Source organism: Hippopotamus amphibius, chromosome 2, assembly GCF_030028045.1.
Source record: "Hippopotamus amphibius kiboko isolate mHipAmp2 chromosome 2, mHipAmp2.hap2, whole genome shotgun sequence".
Lineage (NCBI taxonomy): Eukaryota > Metazoa > Chordata > Mammalia > Artiodactyla > Hippopotamidae > Hippopotamus > Hippopotamus amphibius.
Genome location: NC_080187.1, coordinates 87,038,917 through 87,053,446, shown reverse-complemented (window position 1 = coordinate 87,053,446; position 14,530 = coordinate 87,038,917). Strand labels below are relative to the sequence as shown.

Here is a 14,530-nt window from a genome sequence, read left to right as displayed (position 1 = left end):
AAAAAAAAAAAGGAAATGAAAGGGCTGACGCCTTAAAATGTTCTCTTCTTGTACTTGGAGAGGATTAACACGCTGTATTTGACAGCTAATTACATTAGGGCAAATATACTAATAGTTATCTTAAATTGGTGCTAAGTGGCTCATTTCTTGGAGGTATTGCCTGGTGAAACCATGTGTATTTACTGAAAGTCTCTCTTTGGAAAAGTTCTCTATAAGTTTCCAAACACAGAGAATGATGGAAAGAAACGGATGTCGCTGCTTGAGAAGGTGATAACAGGAGGCAGGTAGCATGTTTCCGCATCTTCACCTCTGCTGTTAATGTATGCAGCGGCTCATCAGAGGTGGCTCATGTTAATTTATTCCTGCACACCTGTACAGGGCTGGAAGTCAGGTAATCAGACAAGCAAAAACTATACATCTCTGCTTTTTAGCTACAGCTACCCAGAGGCCTATACAGGAACAAATTTAGTTCTGGAGACATCAGCAGGTTTTAATAAACCAAATACAGATGTCTTACTCTGTACAAATCAAGAAGTTTACATGTTTAAATCTGGATGGATTTAACTAGCAATCAAAGAGAAGGTTCACACTTGGCACCAATGGTTGCCTCATATTTATTTATAAATCACCCTGAGCAAACATTATTTTGTTTTTTTAAATCTATTCATATGGCTGAATTGCCTTTCCTATACCTGGAAGACCAACCATATATGCTTACCTTTCCGATAAAATTCAAGACACACTGTGGCAACTAGTGGCCACTATTCTCAGAGGAAGAGAGATACAAAGATGCAGACCATCTAGTTTCTGTGGACAAAGTCTTCATTATAGCTGGCAATGTAAAATCTATTTATGTCTGTTTCAGTGATTGATATTAGATTTTTAACATATTAGCAAATGATAAGGAATTCGTGAGAAGAGGACAGAAGGGTTTTTATTCTTCGGACTAAACACCAAATGCAACTTATACATGCAATTTATCCATCACCACTCAGCCCTCCTAGGGATCAAAAAACATGACAGAGGATGAGAAATGACCAAGGCGGCCAGGGCCACACAATTCTATGACACGGTCTTCAAGAAGATGTCCTTTCTGAAGACTAGGTCCCAGGCCAGTTAGTTAGAATTTCTTCTTCCCAGGGAGTATTTTCATATGTATACTTCAAAACCCAGGGTTAGCTTTCCTGTTCCCTAACAGAACAGCATCTTGGCAGAAAAATCAAGGGACAAACAAGAACGAAGTAGGGTGCTTAGAGACTGTCGGGTGTAACGCTACACACTGTTATCAGTATACACTTAAATACTTCAGCCATCGCCTTACAGTTCTATAGTTCTTTTACAGGGAAAATCATTTACACTCTACTCCTAGAACTGGGAGTAAAAATTACCCTAACAGCCCCCTAGTAACCAGATGAACTGGAGTCCGTGTATATTAGCTTGCTCCGTGTCATTCACGTGGAATGGTCCTCTTTGCTTTCGAATTTATTTAAACTCACCCTCATTCACAACTGTATAGAAAAGGACGCCTCTGACACTGCACTCGGAATCCTCAGCCCCTCACAAACCTTGCCTGAGCCCCACTCTCTCTCTCTCATCTCCCTTTTTGTGACTTTACACAAACAACATTCTTGCTCTTCAAAAAGCCTTCCATCTGATCTTAAAACTAGAAAGACCACAAGCAAAGACTTGGAAATCTCTGCTAACTAGCCGCCCAATCTAAAACACAGCATTTAACATCTTTCTATTTCCATCCTACTAACAGCCTATCTGAGACCAAACACGCAACTCCCTCGTGTATAACCATCTTGGAGGAAGCCCAAGAAAACCTGTTTCTCACTCTTGTAAGGTGTTCTAAGCCCAAAGACAAGAGGGCTGCTTTCATAAACAGAAGGAAGAGGGTTACTCTGTTAGTTTTATCACAGGCATTCCAGAAACCCTGTGGCCTTGCACACTTCAGCCCGCACTCAAAACGCCTTCTGATGCTTGATTTGTACAAGGAAGATGTGGAGTCCAGGATGGATGAATTGAGACTCTGGGGAGAGGAGAGAAATGGGTGAGGACACAAGATTAAAGGCAAAGGAGGATTTCTGTTTGGGAAGGTATGTTGGCTCAGAGAAAGGTAAGAAAACTTATCCTAGCTTCAGAGTGAATTGAAGAGACAAAAAAAGCAGGGACACGAAATTCCTGGGGTTCTTGAGACTGATATAGTAAAAGTGAAGAGAAAGGGGAAGATAAGTCTGAGGGATTAGATTCGGGATGTAAGGCAAGAGGCTTTGTGAATAAGCAGATTAAATTACAGGCCGTTATGAGTTGATGAAACGACAATAAGAGGCTGAAACAGGAATACAATTATAAGTGCAGCTATGTTTCCTGAGATTCAGGAAGAGAGTGGTACCCCAATGGCATCACTGTTTTTGCTTATTCAGTGGTAGCTACACTCACACCATATATTAACTCAAGTCATAGACTCAAGGATGAACACTCTTCTTAAAAAAAAAGTCAAAGTATCAAGAGTTTTTTAAGTTTTTACCCTGAGGTCAAAAGGTTTGAGGATTCTTGAAAAGCAAAATTTCATATGAGAATCAAAAGACTTTCCTGTCAAGTATTTGTTTTTTTGAATTTGCTTTTTATCGTGTGTGACAAAACTCCAGAGTTAAAAAGATTTGGTGTGATGTGCTGTTTCACCCACATGAAATGTAATCACCTGTCTTCTGAGATTTGCAATCTCTTGTGTGACTGAACATACATGGGAGAATATCTGTATTATGCTTCCCACCTAGAATATCCTATATCCTGCTTATCCCAGGCTCCGGTCTAAACCTCTCTATGCTGGTCACTCATGAAGCTCTCAATCCTTAGAATAAAATTAGAGATTGAAATATTCTTCTGCTATCAATAAATGTTTTTCCTCAGACAGACCACCCTCTCCAAAGTACCTCCTTAGGCATCATGACATAAAAACACAAGCGCTTGCATTTTCTAGGGCTCGACATAAAATGAAAGCACCAAGCTTCGGGTGTTGTAGCCTTTGGTCCCAGAGCCATTTATTCCAGTGTTATGACTTGCAGTATTTTCAGCAAACCAACTAAAACTGTGATAGGAATTCATGCAAATAAGCTTAAATTCTGGCCTGTCTTCAAACACTCCATTTCCATAAATATTTTATGTAGGTTTTCATGAGTCTTTTATTTTTGTTAAAAAAAAAAAACCCCAATGCATTAACCTCATTATCACAAGTGCAGTATTTCAAATGTAAAAGAATGAATATTACAAACTTGGGGGGGTTGGGTACAGTATTATACTTTATCATTCAAAGTCTAGCGATCTTATCTGCTGTATTCTGGGACTGTCAATGGTAACTTGGAGCTGAGAAGAACTTTGTGACCATAAAACATTCTCATAGAACAAGGTGAATGGCAGTGGGAGCAGGGACATCTTTAAGAAGAGAGCCTTCTCTTCAAGGCATGTTTGGAGTTGTACCAAGAAAGCCACTTATTTTTTTCTCAGAGATTCTGCTTTGCATCCACCGGGCCACTTGTATTTTAGTATGAAGGAAAATATATTTTAACTTTTATTTTTAATAAGATGGAACTTTTTAAATATGCAGAAAAAGCAGACTGTTCGAGCAACAGGTCACTACTTTTTAGTGTACTTCTATTACGTATTACTTTGTCAGAGAACTCTACCCAATGGGTGAGCACTAGAATTTGGGTGGCGGCTATTTAGAAACTTCCTAGTTAATTTTGTTTCTTCTACGTGTATTGATCTTTACCACGTAAAAAAATTTTCTCCAAAAATATTTTTAAAAGACAATGGAAAACCAAAACCCACATCTGATATAATGGGATGAACTGTGTGACTCTAGTGGGGCTGGTGTATCATGTAAATGATCTGTTCACAAGCTTACCTCCACAAAGGTAGGACAACTGTGTCACCCTGCCGCTGACCACCTCAACACATTCCTTTATATTACATTTTCTTTAAGATTGAAAAAGAACCCTGTAGATTTAGGACCAGCTGCTTCTGTTTAAGGCCAACTGTTTCAGAGCTGCAGCTACATAGCTAAGGTGTGATGTCATCTAGAGGCTGGACATAATATATTCTAACTGATCCTCAAAGTATATGCATGCCTCCCCTTCTGTGCATCATTCCCACGACAGACTACATTTTAGAGATGTGCTCAAAGACACTGTAAAGTTAAAGTAACCCACATCACCACACCATTTCCCCATATCGACAATTACTCTGGTCCCATTTTCTTCCGATATTTTTATGACTCTTAAAGAATTCAAGGACACACTAAATACTCATGTAAGAATGACATTTCTGGTTATACCTACGGAGATGCAGGCTGTCTCGATGTCCTGGACCTATGGTTCTTTCCATCCGTAAATTTCTGTTTCTATATTGGATAAATATGTGTGTATGAAGATAATATACTGATTTAATTAAAAAGCCACAAGGCAAAGCAGAAATATATATAACAGAGGCTGCGGCTTCTAAGTGAAGGTTCATGGGGAAGCAGGGAACTGTGTGCATAGTTACCTTATTCACACCTAGATGCATGGAGACACACACACACACACATACACACACGTACACAGAGCACAGAGGCAAATGGCGTGCATCACTGGGTAAGATGGCATGTGATTCTGCATGCTTCATCACGACAAGCACCAACTGCAACAATCCTTCACGAGCATGGGAGCTTGGGGATCACGTGGTCACCATGGACAATCTTTACAGTGCATCAAAAACATCTAAGTTGGATTCTTTAATGTTTCAAGTCCACCGTGACCGGCACCCCCACCCCCAGCAGGAGCAGCCAATGGAGATTTACTGACCTGTCTCTGCTTCGACGAGAGGGAAAGGCGGCGTTACAGCCAGCCACCGTGCAGACGTGCATCTCTTTCAAGTGAACGTTCCTGTAGTGAAGCTTCACGCTGTAGGAGCTTTTGAAACTCTTCTTGCACACATAACAGATTTTGGGGTCTGGGCTAGAACACAGGTCACCATCCGGGGAGAACTTTGGAGGGCTGCCATAATTCAAAGACGATGTAAAACTCTCGTGCAGGGCCGCCATGCTGGCCCCCCCGCCGTTGTACAGTCCGTACTGGCTCATGTAAAACATGTCATACGTGGGGTCTGTAAACTCTTCCTTCACCTTGATGACGTCCTGGTGAGAGGGCTCGCTGTGGTTCTCGTCCAGCCTCTCGCTGTTCATCAGGACTTTGTCGCTCACCTCGCCGTGCATGTGCTCATCCCCTTCCATGGATTCCTCGCCCAGCTTGGGCTCCGAAGACTCAGACTCGTTCTCGTAGTCCCGCTCAGGTTCTTGGTCCTCAGAAGTCATGCTGTCGGCCCTTCTTATTTCAGTCCTTGAAAGACACCGGGTCCTGCCGTGCTTAGAAAAGTCCTTCACAGACATGCCTGGACTCATCTCCTCCTGGGAGTGGCAGTGGTTGTCGTGGCTCCCGTCGTGGACCGCAGCTCCGCCGTCGTTGGGATCGTCATCCTCGTCGTCAAACTCATCGGCGGTATCGATGATCTCCTTCTCGATCTTCACGGGCATGCTGGACTTCCTGGGCTTCTTCTTGGGCGCCAGGTCGGCACTGGGCTCGTGAGTGGCCATCATCACTACTGGCGCTGCTGGCTCAGAGGGTGGTGCAGGATGCTGCTCTATGGTACCACTGGTTGGAATGATGGGGCTGGTGGGGAGGGAGGCTGGAGGACTCACCATTTCCCCCGGAGTGAGTAAACTTCTATAAAATGGAGGAACTGGCTGGACCGTCTTTAGCCCAGAAAACACCAGCTGGCTAGGGAGAGGATTCTGTAAGACGGGGTCTAGTGGGGGAGTGGTAAAACCCATTGGGGGCCGGCCAGGGCTTGTGAGTGTGAGATTTGATTTTGTACTTGCTATGACGGGGGTGGCAGCCCCTGATGTGGCCCGAATTAAATCTTTGTCTCGGTTATTCCTTAGCATAGGCATGTGAAGGCGAGGGTTAGGGTTTGCACTGTGACGGTTCCGGCTACGGAGGGAGCTAAAGACCATGTTGCACCCTTCGATGGTGCACCGATGTTTGATCTTCAGGTGAACAGCGTTATAGTGGATTTTTAAAGTACCTTTGTCATAGAACGTCTTCCCACATGCATTACAGAACACGCGTCCTTTCCTAGAGGCTGACCCCATCCTTCTCATCCGGTGGATCCGGAATGAGCTTTTTGGGTGTTCGGTTTTGGACAGGTCACTGACCGGGGTGGAATTCTGAATGGGGGACACGCAGGCTGGCTCGGTTTTGGGCTCCACATTAGTAATGCTCGTCAAGGCGTTTCTATTGGGCGTCTGATCGTTCTTGTAGGGTGTGGGAGACACTTCCGATTCACTGCTCTCGTTATACTCATTCTGGGTTGAAAGGCTGGGTTCCCGCAGCCTCAGTCCTGGTTGCTCTAACAGCAGCCCGTTTGGAGGCAATCCTAGCAGCGGGGCTGAGACTGGGTTTATGTACTGGAATGGCAGCAGGAAGGCGAGGCTGTTGGGGATGTTTTCGAAGTGATGAATGCTGGAAGGGTTGCTGTTCTCTAGATGGGCAAGGAGGCTGGGACTTCTGGTGCGATTATTGCTCTCAATGAATGTTCTGATGTCTGAGTCTGTCTTTGAAGATGGTACAGCTACGGCCTGCCCTTCTTTCTCCTGAATTGCCATCAGCTCCACAATGGATTTTGTTTCTCCAAACCGCAGAAACTGCTGAAGGGTGATGATTTCTTCTTCTCGAGACATGATGGCCCAGCGGTCCAGCACCTTGCCGGCAGCATCCTGGAGGCCACATCAAAGAAACGACAAACACAAAAACTTACTGACTGTGCATAGGTATTCAATGCAACTGAAGGTGCTCTGTCTGCTCATGGAGCACTGAGAGCGAGAGCAGAAAACAACATGCAAGCACTGTTAATACAAGTCGATCCACAAAGCAAACTTTTCTGCCATGCAAATGTAGTCATTAGAGTCACAGAGAAACAGATTGAGTTTAATAATGTCAAAGCAAACAAAATGTAGACCACTGGGGATCTGTGATCTAAAATGCCTACACTACTGCTACTTTAACAATGGTCTATAGACTATGCAACTATTTAGCATATATTAGCACAAGACGTGAACTCTTACTGTGCAACCCAGTGTATGCAAAAAAAAAAAAAAAAAAAAAAAAAGGTACCTTAATCCTTATCAAATAGTGACACCACAGGAAGGAATTAACTACATTTTTCGAATTTTATTTCTTCAACACAAGCAGACCTGACACTGGATTCAATGATGTAAATTCCTTCAAAGAGGAGCTATTATGTGAATTTCTGAATCAAAAAGATAAAGTAGCATTACCCCCCATTGCTATGCTGTATTCCACCGCTGCCCCCCCCCCCCCACCTTTTTAATGGCTATATTTTAGTGTCATTTACCCGTAGGTAGAGTAAGGAAAAACAGTAACTGTACTTTTTCTAAAAATTGATTGTAATCCTATGATTCAAAGTTTGATTTAGACTTAGTGTATTTGACTTTTTATGATCTTGTTATAAATGACAGTTATAGATATTTAGAAAGTAAACATGTGATGGATTTAGATAGAATAAATGTGTAAAGATGTTGTCTCTTAACATCCTCCTCTGATAGCAGAGCGAGTCCACAGAGAATACACATCAGTCATCACCAGACTATGTGTTGTTAAATATACATTAAAAAGCATTTCACACTTTCATTTTTGCTAGTAACTATGAGATATGCCTGGAGGTAGGACTTAAAAATCCCGCAATGTAATGTCAGGCGATCTATTTCAGTATGGATTGAGAGAAATCTACTCAAACACTTAAATAACGACTGCATCATCTTCCAGGGCACAGCTTCTTCCCACCAGGACAGGACACTCGGCAGCCCTCTTTGAACAGCACTTGCTCCAACCCGACTGTCAATTTACAGAAGCATAAAATTGTCTTAAATAGCAAGACAAAAGCCTTATTATTACAAAGAGGAAAACTGTAACATTATAATGGAGAAACCTAGCAGACACCACCTTAACCAAGTTGCCCAAGTAAACATCACCCAATGATAAGGATCTTCACGGACCCAAAAAATTTATACCTCAATCTAATTATGAGAAAACACCAGATAAACCAAAATTTAAAGGCATTCTGCAAAATAATCGCAGTATTCTTCAATGTGTAAATGTCGGGAAAGATTAAAAAAATCAAACACCAAAGACTGATGACAGACTGGAGAAGACTAAGAAGACAGGACAAATAAATGTGAGATTCCAGGGATCCTAAATCAGAAAAAGAACATTAGTGGGAAAACTGGTGAAATTTCAGTGAAGTCTCCAGATTAGTTAACAGCATGTTATCAATCCTAATTTCTTGGTTTCAACAACTGTACTATGCTTATGTAAGATGTTACATTAGGGGAAACAGGATAAAGGGAACTGTGTTATTTTTGCAAGGGAGAATTCTCTCTCGTAGACAGTTCTGCTCAGTCTTGCAATATGAAATTCTCTTTGGACCACAATCATATGGTCTGAATCATGACACCTAATTTGATAATAAGGCAATACTTGTCATTTATTTGAATTACTTAAAAAAGAAGCTCTGAAAAAAAAAAAGAAGCTCTAATTAGTTACATGCTATTCCTTATAATGCTCGTTCCTAGCATTCTACCATTTTACGTGTGTGTGGGTGTCTGTTCCTACATAAACTGTCAAATACAGATGTCCCTCCCTCGCCTTCAGATCACTCTCCTGTAGCTCTCTGTTCACATCGTCACACAGTGATGTGTACACACAGTGACTCTGGATGATCCTCGATATGGGCTGCAGCCCTTGTTTAAAAGTATTGCTCATAGCAACTGGTCTCCCTTACATTCTTTTCTGGGACAGAGGAGTAAAGGAGAGTGTTGGTGTTGTAAATAAGCAGAGAAATAAACTGTGATTTTGCAGAGATTATCTCATTTGAGCCTTATGATATCTTCCAGAGCTCAGCAAATGTTTAACAGATGAGACGCCAGAGGTGAGATGGCTTAAGGTTACAAAGATGTTAACTGGACTCCAGGACTTGAACCCAGAAATTCTGACTCCAAGCCTGCTAAGCTTCGTGACTGTCACCCATGAGGCCATTTCCCAGGCGGGCACACTGAGTTTGTGACAATAAGCAGTAGGACGTCTCCTCAACAAGGCGGGTCTCCAGAGCACGGTAATGTCCTCTTCCACACGATTTTTCTTTTACCACCAAATCCATATTTTGGATTGTTCTTTCATGGAGGCTTTCACTATGGAAACCCAATCTGAGCAACATACAGCCATTTCTTTCTCAGGTTCTTCCCAGGTAGCCTGCACCTAAATCTGCATGTTGATAATGTACTTACAGAGCTGGCAGCCTCTGGCATTAAAACAGGCCTTAGAAACCATAGCAACTGATCAAACCCACCTGAGGCATCTCCTTTCCGTCACCCTCCTATCTTTCCTCCCCTAACAGCACACAGCAGGCCCATATGGTTTCTCTTTTCTCCTGGCCTGCCACGATGCCTGCTATTTCTAAATCCATTGCCTTTCAGACTCTTTTTTCAGTCCTGAGTGGCTGTCTCCACTAAAATGGAGACTGTTATGTTAAACCACTTACTTCTGGTGGAAGAGGTCCAGGTAAAGCAAGATTTAGAACCTTGCTGGTAGCTTCATTTATTGTGGTAACAGAAGCATCCATTTATATTTATATAGAAGGACAACATAACATCTTTGTAAACCAATGTGCTTTGGGATGGGACAAATATCGACATTACATACTCAAACTGGAGTCCTCCCGACAGGGCACCCTCTGCATCAGGGCTACGTGAAGTGCCACAGAAGTTCTTTCCAAAGAAGCCATCATTCACCAAGACTAACACCACCACATTCATATATAGAGAAACTGCAGCAAGAAACAAAGTTCATTTTCTCACGCAACAGAAAGCTGTAAAGCTCAACCCTAGCAATGAATATCAGTTTTAGCATATCCTCAGATGAAAGTGGTTGAAGAGATTTAGAAATCATCAGGGGAAAAAGGGAGGCCCAGGTTCTTTTTTCTGAAGATCTCTGTGACAGAAATAAGTATGATCTGGTGCAGTGATTCTCAAACGGTGGCTTTAGACTCCTCTGTTAAGACAAGACTTTCTGTGAGTGGTCTATATGCTAGTCAGAAAGGACTAGTCTGAGGGCTGTTTTTTTCTAAAACCAGTCTGTAGGTATTTGAGAGTAACCATGTGGAAACCTTTAGGACAATGGGACACTGCTGTAACAGCTAAAGGCATGATCAATTCTTTTTAAAGTAATTTATTTTATTTTCTTTAACTTAAGTGTTGGCTCAAGACTAGGGGAAAACTGGTTCTTTCTCACAGATAGCTTGTGAAGCACAGATCTAAAATCTAGGCCCCCTTATCATGCCAATACACTTTACCAGAGTGATTAAGAGCCATACAAAGAATGAGGTATTATCACAGAAGAAATATTAATAGAGCAAAAATTCAGTCTGTAAGGCCACTAGGAACATCCTGACCACTGACCAACTCATACTGGGATGCTGGTCTCGTGCATGAGTGATGAACCACACCACAGTGCGTACCTGGATTCTCGTCCTTTCCATTCGATTTTGTACTTGGAGACTGTTACTCTAGGCTTTCCCATTTGCAACCAGAGTTCAGCGACCTTGAACCCTCTGCACTGAGAATTATTATTTACAAAATGAGGATAACAAGATTTACGCTGTTAAGTGAGATGCAAGGTGTTAGGATAAGTATTGATTTCCTATGACAATAACTGGCCATCCTATTAATTAAAGGATGAGTAACACCAAATAATCCAGACTTATAAACCAGTTTTACTGGATTCAGAAAAAGTATAATAAACACTTAAAATATTTACATCTGAGCATTTTAAATGAAAAGACTTCCTTTTATTATTCACTGGACTGATGACTGTATCACTCAGTAGAAATCTGGTACCTAGCTCTACATGGCTCCAGAGTGATTTTCTAAAATCTTTCTTGCAGTAGGATCAACTATCATGGTTTCAGTGGTTTTATTTGAGCCCTTTCTTCATATCAAAGCATCTTATATGATGCATAGTTTTAAAACCAAAGTAACATAAGATCGATCGGTTTCTCTTATTTGAGGGAAATGGAGAGTAGAGAAGGAAAGATGTAAAGAGACTGAAGAAAGACCAAGTAAGAGGCTTTGGGATGATTAGGCTGTCAGGTGACCTCAAGCCCAGGGAATCCCCAGCCCAAGAATGAACCCATCTGTGTTCACAGCAGGCCACTAGCAAGCCAGAGCACGGAGGGAAACACTGCCTGTCTTTCCATACATGGAAATGAGAGAGGAACACTAAACACAGTAGAGATCTAGGGCCTCCTTGCTCTAGCAGTATTAAGATTATCAAGAAACCAGCAAATAGTTTAAAACATAGGTGCAGAATAGTTTAATTTTCTACTCTATTTCATGCACTTCCTGTCAGTCAAATTTAAGGCTTAATTTAAAGGAAAAATCAGAAAATGATTGGCTAAAACCGAAAAACATTTTTCCTTTGATCTAATTTTAAAGCTTTTAATGAAATGCTGACCACCTAAAATAAAACCAGAGGTCTATGAGATGTACTTTCTGATTTCATGTCTAGATTTGCACAGCGTGCAATCTTAAGGAATAATTCCACCCTAACCATATTGGCAACTTTTTTTCATGACCAGTTTCCCATTGGGATTTTCTATTCTTTCTTCAGGATGAATTCATATCAAGACCAGAGAAATGGGGTTGAGCAGAAGGTAGAGAAAGGACCACATTTCAAGCCTATCCACCTTGGTACTCTACCAGGTAAAACTGAACTATAATTGCTGAATTAAAAACTGATGAAACCGTGATATGCAAAACTTGAAACAAATTTTGCCAGGTTTTCTAGATGTTTAAATCTTAAGGGTAAACAAATAGTGGGAGATCTACACAAAGGAATACTAGTGGACAATACAAAGGAAGAAACTATTGATAGAAGCATAACCTTAAGAATGAAAGAAGTCAGACCTAAAAGACTACGGACGCTACCATGCTAGTCAGAGGAGTCATTCTGGAAAAGTAAGACTATAAGAACAGAAAGGAGATCGGTAGTTGCCAAGCGCTGAGAGTGGGGGAAAGGGACTGACTGCAAAAGAACAGTAGGGAACTTTTGGCAGTGATGGAAATGTTCTGTATCACGATTGTGCTGATGCGTATATGACTGTATAGATTGTACACATAAAATTGGTAGATTTCTTTGCATGGAAAGCATACCTCAGTGAAGTTGACTCAAAACATTAAACCATGAATATTGCATGAAATCTCACACTCAGAACTCAACATTTACAACTTTCCCTATTTATATACAGACTGTCTTCTTGTTTCCTACATTCTGCTGTGACCAGAATAATAAACACACATGCCTCCCCGCCGCCATTCTCTCCTACCCGTAAGGGGTACCCGACAATAAGAGGGGGTACCCAACCATCCACTGGCATGGGGAGTAAACACAAGAATTTCTATTCATTTTTTTAACCTAAAAAAATGTTTTTGGCCACTCTATTACTAATTTAGAAACAGCCTTACATACACTGGGGTGCAAGCTCATGTATTTTTACGAAAGGGGTGTATAGTCATAAACATTTGAGGCCGCTTCTCTACAGAGCTGATACTGACATGTGGCAGCACACACCATGCGCACACATCTTCATAAACACTTTGGAGCAAGCTGATGAAGAGCAGTCAGCTAATTCACCTTAGCTCACCTTCACTTGTCTTTGTGCTGCTGGCCTCTTGGTTAGGTGGACAGGTATCAAGGAAGTGACCCAGAAATTAGAAAATATATCATTTAACTGCTGGGTCACCTCAGGAGCAAGTGACAGGCTCAGCCTATTAGTATCTCAGGTGTCGTAACAGGGGCACTCCGTCAACTTCATATGGGGGGGCTGCAAATGGAGAGCTCAGGGGTACTGCCTGAGGGTTGGACAGGACTGGCTACGGGGGCTGACAGCACCACCTACAGTTGCAGAGAAAAAACTCACAGAAGGTATAAAACTTGCAGTCCTCTTCTCTCCCATTCTCCCACTAGTTACCCATTTTAGAACTCATGTGGGTCCATATACAGTAAGCAGATATTTCAATTTTAAATTGTCTTTCTAAAGTCGAGTTACTTTTAAATCTCTTCTCTTCAGTCAAAAAGTTTAACTGGCCCAGGCGCTCTCCACTTACATCGGAGCAATTCCCCCCACCCCCTTTTTTGTTAGATTATATTTGTTTCTCTAATTTATATGACTTGGCAATCTTAAGTGTGCACAAGTCAAAGTTTGTGTGCCTGTGTGTGTGCGTGTACGCAGGCGAGAAGGGGAGATGAATAAAAATGGTAAAACAAAAAAATTCTTATTGAAAGTAACAGATTCTGGGAAGCACTTAGGGAAATTTTTTAAGCAATATTGTGATAATTTCTGAGAAACACTTGAAATTATGTGGGAAAATAACTTGGCATGCTTATTTGTTTTAGCAAATTTACATTTAAACACATATTTCTGGGAGTGCACTGACGGAGAAAGATGTACCACTAGCATATACAGTATATACACTGGAGCAGTTTGCTTGTGTAAGTAAGCAAAACTATACTCTCCTTTATTCACACAGAGTTCTTTTACGTGACTGTGCTTTACCAATGTTTCAGGCCAGCTGAAACCACTGTAATATCTGTAGGCAGAGTGAATCATGCCTACATGCTTTATACCATGATTGCACCAAACGGTTCAAATTAGACTTGATAAAAAAAAAAAATCAACATTTGTTTTGGGTAATGAAAACCCTACTTGATTTCCATGATTTGGAAATTTGTGTTTTGCAGAATTTCTCAAGAGCATCACTTTACCTTCAAAATACAGTGCTGAGCAGTCCGTTCTTGCTTCCTATCACCCTGCCCCCCTCTAGGACAGAGGTGTCCCATGAGAAAGAATCAACAGGGTGTGGCACAGGCAGAAAGGAAAACTGTCAAAGAAACATCAAGACTGGACTTTGTTAACATTTGTGCACATTTATCCTTTTGGAAATCAAGTATGTTTTCCTCATAAACCCAAGTCCATCACTGTCATGAAATGGTGCAGGTATCAGAGCTATGTATATATTAGCTGGCTGTGATTACAGATTCTGGTGCTAAATTCAATATGCCCAGATTATAAAGAACTTCCTTGAACTATCTTTCCAACGCCTCTTTTTTCCCCCCAAGGAGAAATGAACTCTATAGAAATATTCACCACTGGTTAGAATGACAGAGCTCTCAGAAAACTCTGTATTAAAGAATTTCTGTCAAGATGAGAATCTTATTAGTCCTTGCTAACACTGAGATCTCCTCTCTATAAATACTGTTTGCACATAGGGGTCGACTTTAAAAGTTACTTATCACGCACATGTATGTGGACACAAACAGGCACTTGTACACAAACTACCATCCTAGGTCACTGCATGAAC

The 14,530-nt window shown here is 41.5% G+C and overlaps 1 protein-coding gene across 11 annotated transcripts in view; it reads right to left on the bottom strand.

Moving 5' to 3' along the window:
* BNC2 (basonuclin zinc finger protein 2) overlaps positions 1–14,530 on the bottom strand; it is a 402,347-nt gene that overhangs the window by 11,706 nt on the left and 376,111 nt on the right. For 9 of the 11 annotated variants that reach the window (XM_057720988.1, XM_057720987.1, XM_057720985.1 and 6 more), the window contains 2 exons: positions 4,845–6,814; positions 4,337–4,402 (listed from right to left, as the gene is read on the bottom strand). In XM_057720988.1, the coding sequence (XP_057576971.1) occupies positions 4,337–4,402; positions 4,845–6,814 (2,036 nt within the window). The remainder of the gene's footprint in view (positions 1–4,336; positions 4,403–4,844; positions 6,815–14,530) is intronic. The other 2 variants (XM_057720995.1, XM_057720990.1) reach the window with 2 other exon arrangements.